Source organism: Tyto alba, unplaced genomic scaffold (assembly GCF_018691265.1).
Source record: "Tyto alba isolate M040663 unplaced genomic scaffold, T.alba_DEE_v4.0 Super-Scaffold_45, whole genome shotgun sequence".
Lineage (NCBI taxonomy): Eukaryota > Metazoa > Chordata > Aves > Strigiformes > Tytonidae > Tyto > Tyto alba.
Genome location: NW_024881321.1, coordinates 28,845,757 through 28,868,960, shown reverse-complemented (window position 1 = coordinate 28,868,960; position 23,204 = coordinate 28,845,757). Strand labels below are relative to the sequence as shown.

General features: G+C 38.4%; 1 protein-coding gene across 1 annotated transcript in view; it reads right to left on the bottom strand.

The window, feature by feature from the left end:
• Positions 1-1,168: 1,168 nt before the first annotated feature.
• The window catches only part of RAP2A (RAP2A, member of RAS oncogene family), a 31,721-nt gene continuing 9,685 nt past the window's right edge, over positions 1,169-23,204 (bottom strand). The window contains exon 2 of the mRNA XM_042806095.1: positions 1,169-5,182. Within this exon, the coding sequence (XP_042662029.1) occupies positions 4,945-5,182 (238 nt within the window). The 3' untranslated portion in view covers positions 1,169-4,944. The remainder of the gene's footprint in view (positions 5,183-23,204) is intronic.

Here is a 23,204-nt window from a genome sequence, read left to right as displayed (position 1 = left end):
CCAGTAAGAATGATACCCGTGGAGGATTGGTAGCAAGATATTTCCCATCAAAGTATTTTACAAAACTTCTCAGAGTTAGTAAGTTTCCTGCAGTAGCTACAATAACAAAGGAGGCCTAGAGAAAGCATTTGTTAAGAGTACAATATTCAAAGTTTTCTAGTTGTTCAGTTATTTGAAAAGATCATGTCATTCACTGGCATTTTTTTGAACTGTTCAGAAAGCCCAGTTAATTCCTGTTATCCCTGTACAGGTACGTTCTCAGGTGAAACAAAAGGATATTACTAAACTAATGGGACTGCAAGAACCCATCAGCAGAAGTTCCCCTAAAACTGCTTTACAGAATGAATGGACAAATCAAAACCATAAAATTAGCAGTATGTGTCAGCCTTCTCTATAATCCATAGAGCTAGGGGCTTTTAAGATGTACCAGCCTCATGCTTCTTGTTCCTTGATGGCATGCACAACATGAAAACAAGAGACCATCAAGTACCCATCGTTACTGAAAACGGGGTATTTTAGTGATACTGGCATGACTAAAACGTAACTGCTGATCAGTGCCAACTAGCTAGAATAATCCTGTTAGCATTAGCTCAACTGTTCATTTATAAATCTCTGCAACAGCTAATTGTATTTGAAGTTCTTTCTAACACTAACTCCTTTTGTATGGTGCCGAAAGCCTGCAAAACGCTCATCAGTTGAACAGCTGATATAACAAACAATCCTTCTCTTAACCCTTTGCAACCTCAATGTTACAAAAGCACTTCTGTGTATTAACTATACCTCATATTGACCAAGTTGGTAAAATATAAGAAAATTATGTACAAGCAGCACTATTCTCTTGCCACAGCATGAGCCCTATCTCATCAAATACAGAGTCTTACTGATTGTTGTCAATATATATCCCAGGTGAACAAAAAACCCCTTTGCTATGGTTCTTTATCAAGCTTACAGCTTAAACCAGAATATGCATCCATCCATAAAAATTAAAGCGTATTTGCTTTTTACTTATTGCTATTTAATTTGTACCAGAAGAGCATTTTGGCAAGAAACACTTAGCTGAACTGCGGAGAGTCGATAGTATTGTCTGAAATTACTGGGTAGTCCTTGTCAGCTTTGGATGAACTTTTTGATTAAATCAAAATGGACAATACAGGAAATACAAGGGAGATTTCATTAAATAAATTTATTTGTTAAAATAATTTAACTCCAAATACAACTGCTGAGTTTGCATTGAGTTCTATGTACAATTCTTGTTTTATTTGAAACATCAAGGTTTAAACAACTGACATTGTTACAAAACAAACTGTTGCCCCATTTTAAGTTGCCAGTTGTATTAGAGCTCAACAATTAACTGTGAAATACATTAATTCACCCCTAGGAAACTCCAAATCAACAGCATTAAGCCTGATTCCAGAACCCACCTTCAGTCTTTCTTCAAACCCTGATCAAGAATTAACAGATGCACAACAATGCAGATAAAAGCCTCCTGCAGTTGTCAAACATTTGCTTTTGTTGCGGAGTTTCACAATTAAAGCCTAACCAGTGCTTTGACAGCACACTGGTAAAAAAAATAAAAATAAAAAACAAACATGCACAAAACCCCCCAACCAAATGGCTGACATCTTTAGGCAACATTCTATACAGGAAAGCAAATACCAGTAGTTTTCCCACAGAAAAGTAATGGCAACTGTAGCACTGGGGTTAGGGAGAGGCTAGAATCAGAACAGAAAATGTCAGCGTAATTTTTTTGATGCTCTGAAGAGGCAGGCAGGGGGACAGACACCACAGGAAAAACCAAACCAAAACAAAACCCAATGTAATTATGTTTAATACTCTTGATCTGATTCTGGTTTGTTTGCTTTGACTAGTTTTTGTGTGTATTTTTAAGGGAAAGAGGAAACAGTTGCTCTCACTATCATAGCTTAAAAGAATAAAAGTTGCAACGTTTAAAAAAGAAAGCCAACAAAACTGGAGAAATGCTGTCTTTGTAGAAAAGTACAAAGCTCTACAAGAACAGCCAAAGAAAAAGTGGGTCTTTGGAACAAATCATAATATTTTAAGGCATGTTATAAGAAACTTTCAAATACTATAATTGATAATCCTATCAGGGTACAAATGAAACAGTGACCCAAGACCAACGACTCCTGCAGGGTGGCCACGCAGCTCCCACATGGCTCACCTCCCCTTCTGCTACCCCTAGAATCTGAAAAATCTCTGTTGAGTGCAACTGTCATTGATTCAAGCTCCACTATCTTCACATTAGTGGAAATACAAATAGTGCATAACTACTTCCTCAGAACTACACAATGAAAAACAACCCTTACACTTTTCCCCCCTGCCACGCTGTGTGGTAGCTTACATACGGCCTGGTTTTGAAAATGTAAGAGTGTAATGAAAAAACAAGACTGGGAGATATTTTCATGTTAAAAAATTACTGTGCAATTTTTCCTATATTAAAAGCCCATCTGTTTTGTATTATAAACTTCATGTTAGGCTGTTCATATTGTACTTCATGCCATTTTCTTGGTTGATGAACAGTCTGTGAGGTAAGATTTTAACATCTCTGTAAATAACATTGCATAACATGTGCTTCCAACTTAGTTTCAAATTTGGGGTTGTTTTTTTTCTTTTGTTTGGTTTTCTTTTCTGAGTGCTTATGCAGTGGATCTCACACTGACAAGCTGTTTTGAAGACAGGTTGTACTGCTGAATAAACTGCTTCCCAAACTAGATATTTTAATCACTGAAAATATCATTAATCCAACATCTCACATCTTGCTTAAGCATGGCAGCTGACACAATAGGCAGGCAGGGGGTAAGAGGACATTCATACCATCTAAGTTTAGGCATATAAGTTGTGTGACTCAGAGGACCAAAGTTAAAAGCCTAAGTTTGCTATATAGTCAATGGAAAGAGGTAGGTGCCTCTAGGAGGGCGATTCAGAGCACCCAGAATGGGCATTCAGATGCCAGAAATAAACGGTGTGCCTATCTCCCTAAGAGAACAAAGTACAGTAACGAAAGCTCTGCAAGGTAGATGGGAAACGGGCTACATTTATGTTCTAGTAAGGCTTAATGTTTTGTAACATCTAATGCCCTTTGATACACTGGTTGTAGAAATGTCTTGAAAGATTAAGGGCAGAGATGGCCAGTTCTCTTCCATTAATATGATTTCCTTTAGTTATCCACTGAACAAGAATTAAAAATGTTAAGGATATTTATGTATGAAAATCTGCAAAGCGTTTTGTAATCAAGTTTCCTTTGTAGCAGATGAGAGCGTTTTTTAGGAAGTTCTGCAGATGGAGGCAAAACTCTCGAACCTAACTCCAATTACATTTCTAAGGGCCATATCACACACACATACACGCTCAACACACACACACACACACACCAGCACCCATGTTTTCACTCATTTAAACACAAGGAACTACACTGTTACTGCACAAGATTGAAAAACTAATAAACGCATGGTGTTATTTAGACCACAGGCTCAGCGACTCTGTATTTTTATGGCCAATTTTACCTATAAAAGATCCAGCTCAAGACAATCTCTCCAGCATTTAAAATCTAAACATTGTGATTGAAAACTTTCCTATACTTTGATTGTAAGACTTCGGAATAGGTATTTCTGTGCCATTAGTCATGCAAATGATAAATACTTCACTGCTATGAAACTAGCAAGTCAGAGCTCGAGCATCCTTTCAAAATAAAATATTTGCTCCCACCATTTAACACGCCAATAATTGGGGCAACCTTTGAATTGTGTGTCAGGCAATTAAAGAGCCATTTCCACACTCACCTAAGGAATTACAACCGTAACTATTTCACCTCTGAACCAAGTGATTTCACATGGTTATTCAATTTAAGTTTTCAACATTAAAGCTATCAAATAGCAAACTTGATTTTCAAAGGTTAGTTAGGGATCACACCAGAGAACGTAGCCCTTAAAGGCAAGAAAAACTGTTGTCTTTTAACAAACTTAAAAATGCAGGATGTTCATACTGTCCCACGAGGTTTCTGCAAAAGGGAACATATGGATGCAACATGGCTTAATTTTCCTTACAAGATGGTACTAGTTAATCTATTAAAGTGTTCCTTGTTAGTAAGGCTCAGCAATTTTTTCATCACAGTTGCTTCCTCCTGGTTCAGTAAAGTGATAAATAAAGATGCTTCCTGCTTTGTAAACAGAGGGTTTGTTTGGCTTTTTGCAGACCAAAACCTGAAGCGATCCTCCATTTTTGAGCAGCAAAATGAAAGATTTAAAACGTTCCAATGCCAGACTGTTTCTTCACCCGTCATTTGTTTTCAGATCTTGCCTCTCATTTCACACACTGATTCAATGTTTTCTATTTCAAGATGCGGGATAAAGTATAGAAATAATAGCATCAATTTTGAAAAAAAATCCAAACTATGTAGGTCTCTGGTAGCCTCTTCATCTAACACTGTCAGAAGTTCTGGTGAAATCAGCATATTTGACTGAACAAACTTGGCCACAAGTGATAGCGCACGTCCTGAAGCACGGTAATTAGACACTGAAAGACTTGGCTCTCCTTTCGCGCTTATGCTAGTTGTGAATGGTCTTCAGAGATATTCTCTCCACTGCTTTTGTTTCCCATTTCCAAAAGTTTTCCAACTTCTTTGGAAATAGTTGCTGTTGTTGCTGTCTGACATGACAACACACGTACGCCCGACTGGAACAACCCTGTAGATCAACTGGCTATGCCATAAAATTGCAGGTGCTCAAAGGGAAAAACGGGTGAGATGTGGTCATTTAACCCCATTATATTCAGAGTCAGTGATTGACTTTCAATGCTCAGCTCTGAGTTAATGTTGCTACTTCACTACAGATGTATTTCAAGTGACCCACAAACCAGGAAGTGAAGTAGACAGTTTTACCACCTTACAAAATTTCTGTAAATTAAGTCCAGGTTAGGTCATTTTTAATGCTATTGTATATTACATGCAGAACAGCATGGATCATCTTTGTCTGGCTGTGCTGCATAGTTCATTTGTCTAACAATTTCCGCAAAGAGCTCATCCACCATTGTTTTACTTTTAGCAGAGGTCTCCATAAAGGGGCAGCCCCATTCTTCAGCTAAGGCTCTGCCTTCACTTGATGATACTTCTCTCTCACTTTCCAGGTCCACTTTATTACCAACCAGAATTACTGGCACCTTCTCATACCTACAGTCAACAACAAAAAAAAAAAAAAAAACAAAACCAAAACAAAACAACCAAAAAACAAAACAAAACAAAAAAAAAACAAAACCAAACCAAACACAAAAACAACAGCAATAATTATATTTTTAAAATGGCAATATTCTAAATGTAAACATCTATTTACAAACAGTATAGACCCAACAGTAAAGAGACATTTGGATGATCTTAAAATTTCACAATGAAAAAACGACTTGCATATTTCACCTTCTAGCCATTTGTTGCACATCTCTTTCCCCCCAGAGATTTCTTAGAGTTCTAGGAAATGCTTCTTCCTCTGAATTTTCTTTCCTACCAGGAAATCTGCCAGGAACACTTCCACACTACAAAAACTAGGAATATAACAGTATTTTCTATGTTGGCAATCTCAGGGTGCAAGAACAGGACGGATGTCCAACCCACCATTCAACATCATGTTCTCCTTCTCCCTGAACAGGTACCATGTTGTATTTCTTGCTTTTGATTCTCCCTTTCTTGTTTTTGACTCTCCCTTTCAAGGGTACACTCATTTTTGGTTAATATGCACAGAACTCTCAGATTAGCAATAAGAGAGAAAAAAACAAAAGGCCAGTAAATTTGTTTGAAATTTCAGGAAATGTAGCCCACTTCAAGTACTGTGTATACACACAACAGTATTGTTACATAAAAACACGTATTAGATAATACAGAATATATAACTCTCTCTTGCAACATTCACATCACTATGCCAGTTAAACAAGCTGAAAAGAAAAAAGTAAATTAAGTTCCAGGATATATTATCACAGTTCTGCTTCATAATCAACTTGGACAGCACAATAGATCATATAAGCTATGAAGGAATTTATTACTTCACACCTCCTTGTGAGGGGATCCTTGCCAAATTTTTTTTTAAAGTTAAAATGCCTGCCTTACATTTTTTCCCCCTCCATCTTCACATGCATAAACGTTCTTCAGACATGGAACTAAGGAAGTGTTCAGTCAGATTTAAAATTTACATATTTGCCATAGCAGAGAAGAAAACACTGGGCCTATTTCCAAGATACTCTTACACTGGTTTGCTCGTGAAAGCAACAAGGACTGAGAGAAAAACTGATTATGGCTTTTAGCACTTAAACTAAACAACGATCCAAGAGAAACAAGATGGTTCCCTCTTAATTTAAAGCTGATTCTTCTACTTTGTACTAGCTTAGTAGTACTTCTTTGAGTCAAATCACTTTAGTTAGACTGAGCTGTGGACAGACAGCAGTCATAGCTGACACCTGCAGCAGCTGAAGATGCCACTGTCCTTAAGCCACCTATTACTGCTGCCTCATCTCTCCGCCTGCCGTCCCTGCCTCCCAGGCAGGGCAGCAGAGCAGAGCTTGCACAAGTCCCTCAGCTGGTTGAGGGAAACCTCCTGCAGCTTGGTCTAACCTACCAGCCATGAAGAAACTCGGCTGTCAAGACTCTGCACTGGAACAGGGAACCTACGTGTTCCTGTCGGCTCTACCGCAGGGACAGTGGGCTCTCACAGAGCCAGAAAGGATATCAAGGTAGTAACTTCTCAAATCACCCCAGGAGCTCTTACTGCAGTATCAAAAATTGGCTCAACTATGCAGCTAACATGCAGCTGAAATTCTAAAAACTTCGTCATGTCTCCTTGTTAACTATAGGAATGTCATTTAATCCACAGTCTAGGGCTGCAGTCAATAATTGTAGACAAGTCCCCTCTCTTTCACCATTTATCCTACTCTTGTTTACCATCTGAAGAGACACAATCCATTTCTCACTCTGGATATACAGTATTTAGCACACTGATACCTTTGGAACTCTTGCAAAAGCTAAGCTGCCATTAATTAAGTACCAAAATACACACAAGCATCTTGAAATCTGTCCTCCCGCGTTTAAACACATGATTGCATAGACTTTAATTACATAAGATGGATGGCATTCAACAGATAAGACAGCAATTCAATATTTCTTTTTATCTTTATTGTTCAGATGCATGCGTCCTTCTGTATTTGCTGTACAGCATTAAAACCCCTTCAATTAAAGTGGAATCAGGTACACCTCCATTGTATTTTTTTTTGATATCTGAAGGCCTCAAACTGCCCCACCGCCCTCTGCCAGCTCCTCCAGGTATTCTGTATCTTCTCAATTTTTCCCACTGGTAAAATTGAGAAATTCAAAGAAACCACTTGAGAAGCATTCAGTGAAGTAGTAGATGAGCCAGAATTACAACACAGATCACCTCTCTTCTCATTCTGCAAGATCACTCCAATTTGTGCAGAAACATCCAAGGAAAAAAAAAAAAACCACACTTGTTGCAGATTTATAGCCAGTTCCACTGAAACATTCAGGTGTTTAAAAAGCTTTAGGAACCCTAGAAAAACTGGACAACTAAATATCTGAGCAACTGTTTATTATGAGTACTCAGCACCTGGGAAATGGAGCAGTGGAAATAGAAGTTTCATACTGCAGAACAAAAAGAAGAACAGATGAGCTGACAGGATAGATGTGAAAAGTCTAATTTGATTTCTTTGCGTAGAACCATGTAGTAACTATTAGGTGGAACAGACAGAAGTACTTTCCTGTATTGCTTTTTCCTGCTTTTGCCTCTTCCATTTACCCTATTCACTACTTACCTTCACCTAAAATGAGATGGGAAACCTACAGTCAATGGCCTTATTCACCTTATAATCCAGATTCATCCAATAACCACTTTACAACATTAAACTGTGAATGAAAATGTTTCTGCAAAACTCTCACGTCATCTTATCAAATACCTCCTCACAGGGCAAAAATAAAGTTGCTCTTGCAAAATATATCCTTGTATTACCTAAATCTTGAGTAGTAAACTTTACAGCAAAAATACTTTTTATATATGTACATTCTGTGTGACATATAGATTTTATATTTGTATATACAAAATATATATACTTATGACTGTCTATTATACAGAAACTGTCTATAATATATACAGAGAGAGAAAAAGAGAGAGTCACACACTTTGTCTTTCTACGTAGAAAAGCCAGTATCCATTATCCAGAATAATGGAGGTCTGAATACAGCAAATAATGGGAAAACAGTCCATGGAGTCTGAGCAGAAGACAAGCTCCAGAACAGGCTTATGAGCTCCAGTTCAGTATCAGTCCTGCCAGACCCAAGCTGGGTATGGGAGAGCCAGACCAGATATCTGAATATCAAGATGATGATGGATTGTCTGAGTGTTGGACAATGCCACATGTGAACTAAAAGGTCTTTACAGAAACTGTGTGGTTCCACATAGTGGCTCCAGCCCCTGCTTGTCTTCATTCAGAGTCCCTAAGGGTCTCCACACTGTACTTCCCAGATTTCGAGTTCTGGTAACACACCATGGAAACCCTAGCCCTCATCTAAATAAAGGTTGACACGCTCTGAAGTTCAAGCTGGCTCTCCACCTTTAACCTCCCAACACTGCCAGAATTTCCTGCCTCGCTTAGTATCCTGGGCAAATTTATTTCTGATGAGTATAAGGGATATCCCTGGCTCAATGCCCTCCTTACCACAACCGCTGAGCTTGCCAGAGGTGACTTCTGCCAGCTGCTGGAGGCTCCGCTCGCTATTTGGGGAGCTTCGGACTGGCCAGATGTTGGCACACCCACCGCTGAGGTGGTGTGTGGCAGTGCAGGCCCACAACTGGAAAAGGAAATCTCTCAGATGTGGAGGAATTACATGATTCTCACGAAAATTGAAGGGAAAAAGAACTCTTCCTCACAGGCTTTCACCCTGTCGAATTTTGGCGACCCAAGAGGAAAACAGCTTCTTTACAAAGGGAAAAAAAAAAGCTGCCTTGCAATGCTCAAGCAGCAGTGCAGAACCCTTCCATACAACCACAAAAATCAAACCCAGGAATTCACAAATCCTTCCAAAAGCTTCAAGTAGGATCTAACCTGCTCACAAATACTTTTAGCAGAGGAAAAGAAGCTAAAACTCCACCACCTCTACGAGAGCCCTGAAAAGCCAGACTGGGGCTGCCAGCGCAGGACGCATGAGAGGGCAGCTCAGCCCGCTATGGGGTGTGGGCAGAGGTCTCGCCTGTCGGTGCAGCCCATCTCCCCCTGCCTGTCCCCTTAGCGCTGGAGAAGTGGCACAGTTCTGCTCCTCGACCCCAGAGCAGGAAAACCCAATTTTCTCAGTACTGCTGAAAAGCTTTGAGCAGCACTGATCATGCCTAATGAAAAGCATGAGGGCCACCTGAAAATGAGAACGGCTGCCAGTTTCATCTATATCAATGCAGCACAGTATGTATTCTAGGGCAAACATCATAGCAGAGCCTGTAAGAAATGTATTCAAATGCAGTATGGGAAGGCTTGACTTTTCAAGACCTCTTCGGGAACAAATTTTTGCAAGACCAATTAAATGTGCTTGCAGAGCATGTTTAAAGAACAAGGTACTTCACCCTGTTTAAATGATCGCACTGTCTTAATCTCCAATATGACAGATACTGAGCAGTGGCAACATGACTACAGACATTTATAGCCCCATGAAAGAAACTGGTGCAGAGTCAAACACCATCCTCTCTAGGATATCACTACTGGCACGATAGTCATTGCTCCATAGAAGACAAGCAGCATGTATTTCTCGGTCCCAGATAATTATTCAATGCTAAAAGCCACCCTGTTATCCATCTTTAATGAGCTTCTGGGACCAACAGGCCACAGTAAATCCCTCAGTTTTCCTGAGGATGGACACCACAGCCACATGGAATCAATAAATATGCCGACTTTAAGTGTTTTATGTGGCTCAGCTACACACCACTGACCACACAGCCTTACACGCCACACAGCAATAAATAGTTTCTATATTTTATCTTACCTCACACAGTACATACATCATTCACATTTCTGTTTAGATTAATACATATACTTTGAATAACAGCTTAAAATATTGAGAAAGCCTCAAGATAAATGGTATATAAATGATCTTCAGAGATTTTTTTACATCCCATTTTTTCTACCTCCAATCTTATTCAGAGGGAGAAAAACATGCACAGAACATCTGAATCTCTTTTACAAGGTACTTTTCAGATTTCTGGTTAGAGTTGTCATTGGATAAAGATCAAACCAAAAATGATGTGCAGTGAAAATATAATAAATGAAGAATAAAGAAATAAGAATTAAAAATAATCTATACAGCAAGGCTAATAAACTGATATGATTCCCTTAAACCATGCTAGATATTGCCCAGTACCCCTAAACTGGTGTGGGCAGGGGGAGAAGCGAGCTGGACCAGTACAGGAGAAGACATTAAAAAGTTCGGATGGCTTCCTGCTTTCTAATTTCACATTCTGGAAGCGTTGCATCTCTTATAGGATTTTTGCCTGAGCTTCATATCACAGCTAAATATGTTCAAGCAAAATGTGGGAACTTTCTGTATAATAAAAACAAATTATGAGAAAAAAAAAACATGTATTCTGAAGTTAGTTATAAGGAATAGTCTTTAAGTCCTGTTGAAGTTTATGGAAAGACGTATGATTTCTAGCTTTAGATGTTAAATACTGGGACCACTAAAATGTAAAGGTATTCACAATAGTTTTTCCTTATCATCAAAAGGAGTTTCCAGTAATAAACCACCTTTATCACCACCTTCTACAGACAGGGTGTCTTCCCCTCTTTTTCTTAAACAGTGCATTACTGACACTTTTGATAGTATTTCAAAAACGGAAGCAATTTAAGGGATAAAGATATTAGGGACAATGATGATGCAAATAATATCAGAAAGTCAGTAAAAATTATTATTCTTCCTTTTAGACTTACAAAAAAAATTGTGGTAAGAATCCTGCCAAAATAGGCAGTAAAAGTATTCTGGGAAATATTAAATAAAGTATCAGAAGTTACAGTTAAATCTATTCAATTGTTTACAAATGAAAACATAATTATTACTAAACATTACTTTGTAATGTAACTTGACATCTTTGACTGCCTGCAGTAAAATCTGTCATAACTTGAACTAGAAACCTCTTCATCTAGAGAAAGAACGTACTCCAAGTGTAACTATCAAGACTTTTTCTTATCCCTTTCACATAATTCCTTGGATATTTAATGCAGAATCCTCAATAGTTAAAACTCATATCAGCTTCAGAGGATAGGAAAAGACACACAGTGTTCCCTAGTCTGATTCTGAGCCCCTCAAACACCAGGGACAAAGGGAAGCAAGACCACAGAACTGTCAAGGGGAAAACAAACTATTTTAACCTTTTTGTTGAAAGCTTCCAATTCTTGAACCAAAGCAGCAGGAAAAATATATAAATACTTCTAAAGCAATTCCTTGTCTTAAGAAATTCAGCCAGAGAAGACAATTTACTTTTTCCAAACCCCAATTCTTCATATTTAAAAAATTTAACATCATGAGCTAAATTAACAGCAGGGGCTTAGTCAGCAGAGCTGTATCTTTTTCCTGTATACCTCGAGTCCTGCAAACATACACCAATGAAGATGTACCTATACCTGTATACATGTATAGAATGTGTCAGGAGACAGATAGGTAAATCTAAAAATAAGCAGATTTCTTCAAAGTTTGAGCACTTTGCTCTCTAATGGAAATTAGAATTATTTCTCAGGTAAATCCATATGGAACAGCTGTAAAACCCCCACCATCCTGATGCAAACAAGTCAATCCGGTTTACCAATTAATTACATTTAATATTCAGTTTCGTAAGCTATATTGTATAAGGATTTAATTACTTAAGCAACAACTCCCAACTAAGAAAAAGAGTCTTAAAATAATTTTTATAAAAGAGTAGATGTTAAAGAGCTTATTGGAAATTCCACTGCAATTAGGTGTCTGAGTCACGAATTCGTTTGCTATAAAGAACAGTGTATGGCCTAATTGCAGGACTGGGAATCTAACATTTTATTCTAAGCTTTGACATGAACTCCCTATATAGCCTCTGGGAAACAAACTCTTCAGGTGGATAGACTGAGGTATATAAAATCAGGATAATTGTACTTACTCATAGGACAGCAAATTAAATAATAATTGTAAAACAACTTGAAGAATAATATTAGAATAATAAATAACCACCACACCGTATTGGTTTTGAGGAGACTTCAGAAACTATCTTTGTTCTTGGACATGAAACTTTCTGGAAATGATCATCTCAACTTAAATAAAATACTTTAAAGCCAGTTCAGTTCAGTGGTTGTTACAGTCAGCTTACACTTTCCAGTTTGGTTTCAAGGTCTGGGAAAAGTCTCAACCAATGCCAGTTTTGCTGAAATTGTTTGGCAGGCTCACCCTTGGTACTGTGCTTGTAAGTAATTAGAGGAAGTAGTTCTCTTCCAAGCAAAAGCCCAAGAAACAACAACAAAACCCAATCTAACAAAGCACACACATATTTGCTTCCCAACTGTTACCATAAGTTCTTTTCAACCAAAGCACTTGAGCACATTATTTCCAGGCAACTTACAGCTGAGACCTCCCAAGGGACAAGAACTATCCAATACACATACTCAAAGGCCATCTAGTAAACCTACATTCCTTTGTTGCAACGGAGGCAACAGGATGATGTGTATTATTTCTGCATGAAGGACACTAACTTCTCAGGTAATTTCCAATCACTTCAGAAAGACATTCTTATCTATAGAGGATTTTCCACATCTAAAATCTCATGGAGAACTACTGCAATGATAAACTCCCTCCATGTGTTCAGCCTGCTTCTGCAAGTCACTGCAGATATAGCCTATCTTCAGCTCTGCCACCCACTTAAATGGTAAAACAGCAACAATACCTGAAAATTCAATGGCCTGCCAACATGCCCTATGGGAGAGGAGTTCACTAAAGTGAAGTCCTAAAGAAAAATCCCTGATCATCAAGAGTCAGGGAGACCTTTTCTCAGCAAGTTTGAAGAACTCTATGGTGAAATTATATCCAGTGCCATTATCAGTTCCCCTTGAAGTAAGGCTCTGGCATAGGAAGTGACAGGCAAAAAGCACTTTGGGCACTGGGGTGACAAAAAGGAGCCTATGACAGGAGTAACAGTAGTTCTTGTCTACTGGCATTTCAGATGCTCAGAAGCATTCACAAACAAGAGGTTAGCCTTCACTTTAAACAGGACACCTCTCCCCAGTATCCATCATTAAAATTCATATCTAACACTGAAGTCTATTATCAAGATTGATAAGACTCTAAGTAATATATAACATATACCAGCTTAGCAGCAGGTTTTCTATAAGTATATCCAAACAACCTTTTACTCCTCAAGTCCCCTCTCTATGCCAATCAAAATTCTCATCTTATATAATCAAGCATCAACATCATCTTGTTGAAATCCTGAAGTGCTTGCCACATTTAGCAACTTAGAAACACTGGAATTTTCAAATAAGAATTTTCTATTCCTTGGTGTAGTTTAAGTAGTAATAACCACAAGCTTCAATTTTATATAAAATGCAATGCAAGCGTTTTACCTGAATTTTTCCATCATGACTAATTCTCTTGATTATAAAAACAACAGGAAAACCAGAATGTCCTACAAATCTGAGATTCTCACATGTGCATTGATTTCAGTTCCTGTCTCTATACTCCGTTTGCATTGAAAAAAGTCTAGCTGTCAAGAAAACCATGAACAGATTAGGAGGAACAGTATGGTTGCTTAAATACAGAATTCTTGCTCAAAATTTCCAGACACTAAAGCTGAGCATCTAATTTTTTAAAAATTGCTGCTACTAGATATAGGAATAGCTCAACATCGTGAATATTAGGCCTCATATTTAAGTATTTAAGCTTTGCATCCATAATTGAAAATTATTCTTAATGACTGTATTAGTTTTATAACCTTAAATATTTTTTAAGCCATATGCTAATTTACTAATGTTTATTTCAATATAGTGAGTATGACTGGTTATGTCAAGGTTTTCAGTACCTACCAAATGTACAACATATGGAAGATACTAGAATTAAAGAGACTACCATCCATCTTTTATTTGTATTTTAAAGTCCTCAAAAAAGACAATTCTTTAAAATGAGAGTTTTTTCAGACATAACCTCTTATAATTAAATTTTATCCTCTGATACCTTGCAGAAAACACATTAAGTATCAAGTGAGAACAGTGCTGACACACAGTTTAAAAGGTATGGGTTCAGTTCCATACCCTGTTACAGACTTCCTGTGCAATTTCTAGCAAGTCCCATGAACTCTATACCTGTACTCTCCATCTGAAGAAAACAACAGTTGTCAGCTTTAACCTCTAAATGCCTATGGCACATAAACACTTCTGAGGTCTTCCATCCTTAGTGATGGAGGCAACCTGAACATCTTGAAGAAAACATCCTGCATCCCAGCTTTTCTCAGCAAAAGGCTATGTCACACCACAAATCTTCAGGTTTTCTTTACAAGTATTGAAAACAGATACATTACGGAAAATCCTGCACCAACATCAAGCTTGACAGCAGAAAGAATAAACCTATTTATTCTAGGTGTGCCTCTTTAGAATTAGGTGTGTCTCAGAGTAGGAGCAAGTACACCAGCACAGGGGACAAAGCCAAGGTTGTTATCTCACTTCAACTGCAGCAGCTTGAGCAGGAACTGCAAAGGCTCACAGTATCTTAAAAACATATGCTGACATTGAGGGATTTCTTCTTCTCCTTGCTTCTCTGTACAAAACTCCTACAAGGTCAAAAAGCCTGCCTATTCTGATCATGTGGGATTGAATAGGTTCTCCTTTGCAAAGGCAATGAAAAATGCAGATATCTATTAAAAGCAACATAAGCCTCTTGCACATCATACCACAAATCTACGGATTCTTTTTCATGTTTTTAACCTTTACATGAATTACTGTAATATTTTAAAATATACTGTAAACTTACTGCACAAGGAAGCATTGACAAAAGGTGGGGCAGGAGAAGGAAAACAACCAAACGTATTTGTACTAATTTGAATATATCAAAGTTTATGCCTGTATCTGGGTTAAAGAGAGATCTTTGAGACAAAGATATTGTTAATATTCCATTTGGAAAATCTGAAGCAGCATCCAGTCCTTCTATAAAGCACAGAATCTGGGAAGTAATTTATGAGGACAATGGTAGGTCTAGTTTCTTATAGATTCCGTCAATGCTAATATCTAAAGCTCTACTTTTTCCTTCTGCCTATAACTGTTGCTCTCGCTGTTATCCAGTCCATAATTAGGACTGGGCACACACCACACTTTCTTCTACAACTAGAGCACTGACAGGGTGTCTTTCCCACCAACAACTCAGATTGAACTTAATAATTATTTAGATTTCTAATTCGTTCCAGACATCAAACCACAGAACCACTGGGGCAGGAAGGGACCTTGGGAGGTCTCTAGTCCAACCTCCTGCTCAGAGCAAGGTCAGCCTTGCTCTGATCTCAATCAGCTTGCTCAGGGCCACGTACAGTTCAGTCTTGAAAACCTCCAAGGACAGAACTTCCATGACATCTTTGGGAACTTGTCCTAGCATTTGATTTTGTCACAGATTTCAAAACTTACTGGTAGGTAATGGAGGAAGATGAGACAAGCAGACAACTGAGTTGCATAAGGCTTGTTTCCATAGAAAATGGGCTGAAAAACAAATGCCAAAGCTATGTAAATACTTATAGCTATTCATTTATATAGAGGAACTGATAACCGTACTTACAGGACTCAAAATAGACATATATCCTAGAACTATGAAAGCAAAGTGAATTAACCAGATTCTAGAGAATTAACTAAAGCTCAGGCATAAATTAATGATAACTTCAATCTCTTTATCCCTGTTTATTTAAACTACAGAAAGTGAAACTTTTTAGTGGATACACAAAGTAAAAATTTTGGCTAGCAAAGAGCCAAATGCATATGCATTTTAGAAGGGCCAGAAGACCTGTAAGGTATCATTTCACTGTTCAAAGTGAACACACTCTTACATGCCTTTAACCAATTTATAATCACTGATAAACATCCCACTGCAAAACTTAAAACTATCCTAATAGGATTTTCTCTAGCTCACTAAAATTACACTTTTACAGTCTTCAAGAATAGGCCTAGCAATTAATTAAAAACCTTCTTAGTAGCATCACCTGCTTCCAAAGGATTAGAGTTCAGGAACAACTGTGTGGTGCTGTCCAGTCAGAACTGCATGGAAAGTTTCTCCTTCATGTCCAGGTAAGAACTCTACTCCAAGAAGTAAGAGCTGATGACTTTCAGCACTACCCAGATCTAACCTCTGAAAACATATGCAAGCCTGGATCACAAAATTCACCTCTGGCAAACTGATTGCCACTATACGGTCTGTAGAATCAAGCAATATGTATGGATACGAACTGCATTTTCATAGTGGCTTTTTAAATGTGTTTAAAGAATCTAACCTTTTGCAGGCCACTAAAACTTAAGAAAAACTAAAATAAAAATAATAGGGCTAAGGGGCAAACAACCTGGCATAAATTTCTGCTCTCTCATCAATCCTCGTGTAGAAGCTAAGGCAGGTGGATACCAGAGTTTGTATGTTATTGCATAGCCTGAAGAGAATTTGTGTATCTAGTACAAAGCAGATACTTCTTTGTTGCCCTAGTAACCAAAGAAGAATACAGTGTAATGTCCTTCAAGCTAATAAAAATATCCTACAATGCATATAAGAAAACTTTGCAAAAAATGCTCTGTCGAGACAGATTTTCCTCACAACCGTACAATTAGGTTACAACTCTGGGCATTTTTCAGAAGATAGACTATTTTACAGGAACTCTAAGCAAGTGGCCACTCTGGTATAGTGAACCAATTTCGGAGAAAATAGCACAAGCTCTATCATTTTCTCTTTTACTTAAGAAGTATTACTATAACTACATATCCTTTTGACTATAGTCAAGCCCTCTTTTACCAAAATAAATTTTATCACCAACAAAGCAAATATATGTGAATCTGAAGGCCTTGACTAGTTTCATTAATAGATGCTCTGAAAGCTTCTTCACTTCTGCTGAGTTTCTACCAGACTTTCAACTTAAGAAAGAAAAACATTCTGCCATGACTTCACAAAGTTGGCAGCCCTTATTTTACAAAATAATTTATCGAATTACCATGAACCTGGTTTAAATAATTGGAATGTCTGAATGAACAGAGCACCAAGGACACTTTCTTCTCCACAGTTTTCAGAAGTGACCTCCATCTTTAACAACTCAACTTTGTAACTCTATAAATTTGATTCCAAAAGAGTACATCAGCTTGTAAGTGAAACTGTTTCCATATCTGAAGATTGCTAAACAAAAACAAGAGCTTCCAAAGAAGTCACATGGGGTTTGTTTTGTTTTAAAAAATAAGTTTTGGTTCATCTTCAAGTATAAAACACTACCTCCCAGCATACTACCTCTATGCAGTGAATATGAAGCATGATTTACTGATAACCTCTCTTTTATGCTGAGCATAAACTTCAGAAATAATTTTCTTAAGAGTTTTTTTTCCATTCCTCGTACAATAAGACAGGTACCAATTAAAGAAAAACAACAACAGACTACTACATCCTAAATCAGCATCCTGAATATATTGGAAGACTTGAAACTAAAGTTTACCCATTCTAGTATCCAGAACTTTCCTAGTAAGCACTTGTTTATAAATGACATTAAATATAGGGTACATAGTACGTAAAATAGTAAAATCCAAACAATTTCTTCTTCCTTACATGTGTGTGTATGTATATCTCAGATCTAGTATTTGACTATTAAAATGAAGCCAGCTAGAATGAGGAGTTAAGATATACTCATAATTTCAGATATTAAGCTATTTCTATTTTAACTACCGTATAAATGTTAATTTGTTTGGGTCTAGTCTAGGTTAAAAAAAGCTCCCTTTTCCCAGAAGAGTTTTACTAATCTGTCTGACAGCCATTTTATGGTCGATGAGGGCACTTTGTGGCACTCAAACACCTCGGAGACCGTTTTATCTTGCACACATTAACTCTATCAGCTACTAGGCCATGCCCGCGCCGGCACGGTCAGCCTCCGGGACCCCGTCACCACGCCGCTGCACCTCGGGGGCTGCAGCACCTGGCTGCTTTGGCCGGTGCAGGGGGTCAGAGCCCAAGGGTCCCCGCTGCCAGCACCCTGCGGGCACTGGAGCGCCTCCCCGCTGGCACCTCGCTGGCGGCTGCAGGCCTGTGTCGCCCAAAGAGGCGGTTGCTCAGCTGAACCGATGGAAAGGATGGGCTTTGCTAGCTGATAGAAAAAGCAACGTGTGTGTGCATGTGTGAGAGAGGGAGGGAGAGAGAAAAAAAGAATTAAAACCTTCACAACAAGAGGCTACGTCTCCTACTGGCATTTTTTTTAGAAGGAAAAAAAAAAAAAAACAAAAAAACAAACAAACAAACAAGCCAGGTCAACCTCAACAGTTTCTTTAAAAATGTTGTAAATTCCCACATGGACGCCAATTTTAATATTGCTTAAATTAGGTAGGAAACAAACAATGTGGTTTTATATTGGTTTAACTAAACTTGATCAGAAAGTAACTTAGTCATAACATTTTCACATGTGGACCAAGCCTACTTTAAAATATTTTACATAGAAGATAAGTGCAGAACTTGATGAAATCCACATTTTGTTTTTTCTCCTGGCTCCTGACCCCCACACCCTGAAAGACTGAAAAACCCCTCTGCACATATATGCATGTATTTGTGTATATACGTACATTTTAGCTGTCTCTCTGGGTAAGCTTATTTTTAAAGTGGCAGAATTGAATTAGGTGACAGTTTGTAAAAAGATGCTAAACTATAACGTACTTTGTTTTATTCTGAGAAACAAAATATTACCCAAATATTTAAATGGCTGTCACATTCTAGGTACAGAAAGGATGATAATTTATAGACTTAACAAAAGCAACAGTAATAAGGGTAAGGAAATATTTGAGAAAGTTGGATTTCTTTTAAGAAAGTGCCTATATTTAAAGGTACCACACACCCTAGTGCCCATTATAACTTCATTGAATCACTAATTGGTAACTAGAATTTCCTGAAAATAGTCCACTAATTATTTTTTCCACATTAAGTTGTTCTATGCAGAAAGGCCATTTCAATTAATATGAAGGTGTGTACGGGGGTGTGAAGCCCAGACTGTTCCCAGTCCTTTTAATCTAACCGCACTTCTTGCTGACAGACAGAAAGTCTTTCAAAGGAAGGAGTTTTGATCATCTCTGGGAGAAGAACGTAGACTTCAATTACCAGTCCAATTATCCCAGCTAGGAAGGCAATACAATTGTTTAATTTTAGAGTAATAAGGGACTTTCAAGGTGTGCCTTCTCAGCTTTCATCCAAGATTGAGCTTTCCATTGTCCCTCTCTGGCAGATGAAACTGCCATGATGGCAGTCACTATTTCTGACTAAAAACCACCTGGAGAAGAATCCAACATATAGTAAGCTCAGTAATTTCACACCTTTAGGTGATTTGTTTTCTTTGTTCAATATGATCATCTCAATTTAAAAAAAGGATGCTTTTTTGTACATTTTATACAAATACAGTTTACGAGGGCTAGAACAAGATACATTAAAAAAAGAAATATCCTGCAATAAAAAAAAATCCAGCAAATCATATTGAATGATCAAGTTCTTGAGAATCCATGGAAAGAATACAGGGTAAATCAGGTTTTGGGTGTTTTTCTCAAATCCTATTTTCTTTCTTATGTTGAGTCTACAAAGTAGCAATCCTTCCCAGAAGTGAAATCTTTGTAACCAGTTTTTTCCTCAGGGTGTCCCTATCAAGCCTACGGATACATCAGTGAGCCCTGATGTGCATTCTGTGTATTGCACTCTCCTTCCCTCTGCTTTATGTTCCAGATCAATGTGAACCTTTTAAGTTCAAGTATCCTGACCCTAGTTTTCCATATATTTTATTTGTCAGAATATAGTTATATTGTAAACTTGGGTGGGTAAAAACTGAATTATGTGGGTTTGTTTAATCAAAGAGTTACAAAAGTAGTAAGAGGAAGCAGACAGGAGAAAACACCTTTCCGTCATCAGATCAGACTACCAGGATGCTTATCTTAAGCTTCTTGTGATATAGTTTTTAGACAGATAATGGTATTTTGAATGGTATGACTGAGGGCTCATATTGTCTGCAAGTGCCAGGCACTTCCTTCCCTTGAGAGAGCACCCTGCTTTTAGTTAAACATTCACATTATGTGTCCTGTTTATAAACTGTTACAGCTGTCCAGTAGTTGAACTCTTGGCAATTACAAATGTAACCGACAGCGTAAATCAAAGAGATGAAAAGAACAGTAGCCCCGCTCCATCAAAAGGCTGTCCAAGGACTGCATTTGCTCACTACGGTTCCTGAAAACCATCCTCACGCAGCTCCGGAGCAAGTCCAGCAATGCCCCAATTGCGTGCTCAGCAGAGTCTGAGGCACAGGGCCTGGTGGCAACAGGACTATTTCCATGATAACACCAGACCTTTAAGTAAAAACTGGTACTCTGAGTGGTAATACGAACAGCATTCCTTGCCAACAGTTCCTGACAGACTCATCTGATGGGTAGCAAGCATCTGACTTTGGTTGCTGTGAAATCTGGCTACAGAGAACACTGGATATAAAAGCGTTACAAGAGGTTTGACTAAAAACTGCTAGATGGTAAACAGACTCATCAGAAATTTGCAGCAGCTACATAAGAATATAGTGATACTTCAATAAGTAACAGAGGTTACACAGTCCCAGATGGAACAACTATAATGTGTATAGTTCCAGACTAGAAGCAAGACCAACTCACACAGTCCAGGCAAAATTATCATCTGATCCATAATGTTATCTTTAAAGGCAGCACAGGATTCTTCAAATCTAATCCCATCAAAACACAGCCACTCATTCACCACATCAGACAGCCTAGCTTCTCCACAATTTAAATCAAATTTGGGAATATTTGTATTGAGTAAAATTCTAGAATGTGCCATCATGCCTAAATTTTCTGGAACACCGAGGACCAAAGACCAGAAGGCTACTGATTCTCTCACATGTCCAACCTATAACAACTCCTGGTGAAGCAGATGATATGAAGATAGTCTGCTGAGCATCCGCAGCTTCTGGTGTTGTGAGGCTGCAGACATCCAAACTAGGGAAAACACAGAGATGCCTCTGAAGACTAATTAATCTAGTTTCTTCACATTTGATATTTAACATTAAAACTCTATCTTGATATCATCTGCTTCTCCAGTTTCTTCCTAAGAAAGAGTCTATCATTCCTTCCTGTAAGGAGAGCCACCTAAGCAGTTTCTACTCCAAATATAATGCTATGATCAGCAATACAATATAACCTGTTCATACAACTATTTTTTTTTAGAGAAGGAAGGCATTTGATGTACAAGAATCATCAAGCCCATGCTGTGGATGATACGATCATCAAGTCTGTGGTTTACTCAATATTCTGGACTAACAAGATCCATATAGAGGCATTCAGAAATTCACTGCTCGAAACATAAGAAATTAAACTGATGTGAAAAAGCAGGAGGTAAAGAGACAAAAACATCCTGGACCGGAATGCAAAATTGAGGTAGGTAAATATACTGGTACTCCAGAAATTAGGGAGCCATGTCCAAGAGACTGCTCCACAAACTTTCTGCCTACCCACTTAATTTCTTGACAGGCTGCATCTGTCTGAAGCTTTTGTCAAAACAAGGTAGCTGTCTGAAGGCCTACAGCTGTACAAACCCAGCTGACCCATATACTGGAACCACAACGGGGTCACACACCTAAACTTTCCTGGGATTTATAGATGAGGCATGAAAGCAGCCAAGTCCCTCGAGAGGCCCAACTCACTATACATTCCTCTGTGAATCTAGTAACGCACTCAACAAAAACCACAGCAGATACCTCTTCCACAGAAAGCCATGGGAATAAAGGCAAGTAGTGACACCGCTGTTTCTCGCATTTCATGTAGCGGTACAGTCATTACAGCACTGATCAGGAAGGTGGAAGACATGCACCACATGCCTTCTTTAGTCATACAAGTTTCACATCTACTTTTCCCAGAAGACTGCTCTAACCACTAAGCTACAAGAGAGGTTGAGAAAATACTCTTCAATCTTCCTGTTGAAGATGCACCACCATGAAGGCAAATACAAATATATCAAGGCAAATTCACAAATCCCGAGGGAACGAGAATAGAAAAAGATCACGTGTGCAAGCTGAAGAAAGATACTAGGGACTGAAACCCAGGGATTTCTCAGGTCTGCTTATTCACTTTAGATTAAGAAGTCACTGCAAAAATGCAAACTCCCGTACAGTGGTCACCAGAAGACTCCCCTAGTCCAGGTGACCACAATATTTTAGGAAAGGTCAGCTGTTGCTCCATGATGGCATAGTGACTTACATTTTTCTTCTGTTCTTTTAGAATTTAAGTGTTTTGATTAGTGAGAGAGCCTGCCTCTCAGAGAGATTCTACATATATAAGGAGATAGTTCAAGTGGTTTGCTGCAAGAGGACTACACATCTCAGAGCAAAGCAGATTCCTAAAGAACTGTCACAGAAAAGAAACATTAGGCTATTTTGCAAGACCTATTTCTCAATGAAATGCAAAAGAGAAGGCTGACATGGGGGGGAAAGCATCTCCTCCAGTGCACTGCACATTCAGATCAATGCCAGGATTCCCTGCTTTACACAACATTGTGCACACTTGGTACAAAAACGAAACCAACCTCTCCTACCCACAAAACCCCCACTGTATACCGAGGAGGTTATCTGTTAAATAACCCAGGCAGATCAAACAGATTTAAGTGGTACTACATTGACACCCTCCACTCCTCCATCCCCAAACCTAGCACCACACCAAAATGGACTAAAGTAATGGGAGAATTTATTCCAAATCACTGCTTGGATTTCGGTTGTGGACAACAGAGTTAACCCAGCAGAAGGTGACTCATGTTTTTCTCTTCCAGGCATTGTAGGGAGTAACCTGTATGTCAGCTACCAAGAATCTAACTGCTTCTGAGACTAGCAGAGCAGATGCCTTCTTTAAGCACCGAGATGGAGAGCCTGGATTTGATCGGAGACTAAGAAACACTCAGACCAGTTAGATTGGGGGGGCGCGGCGGG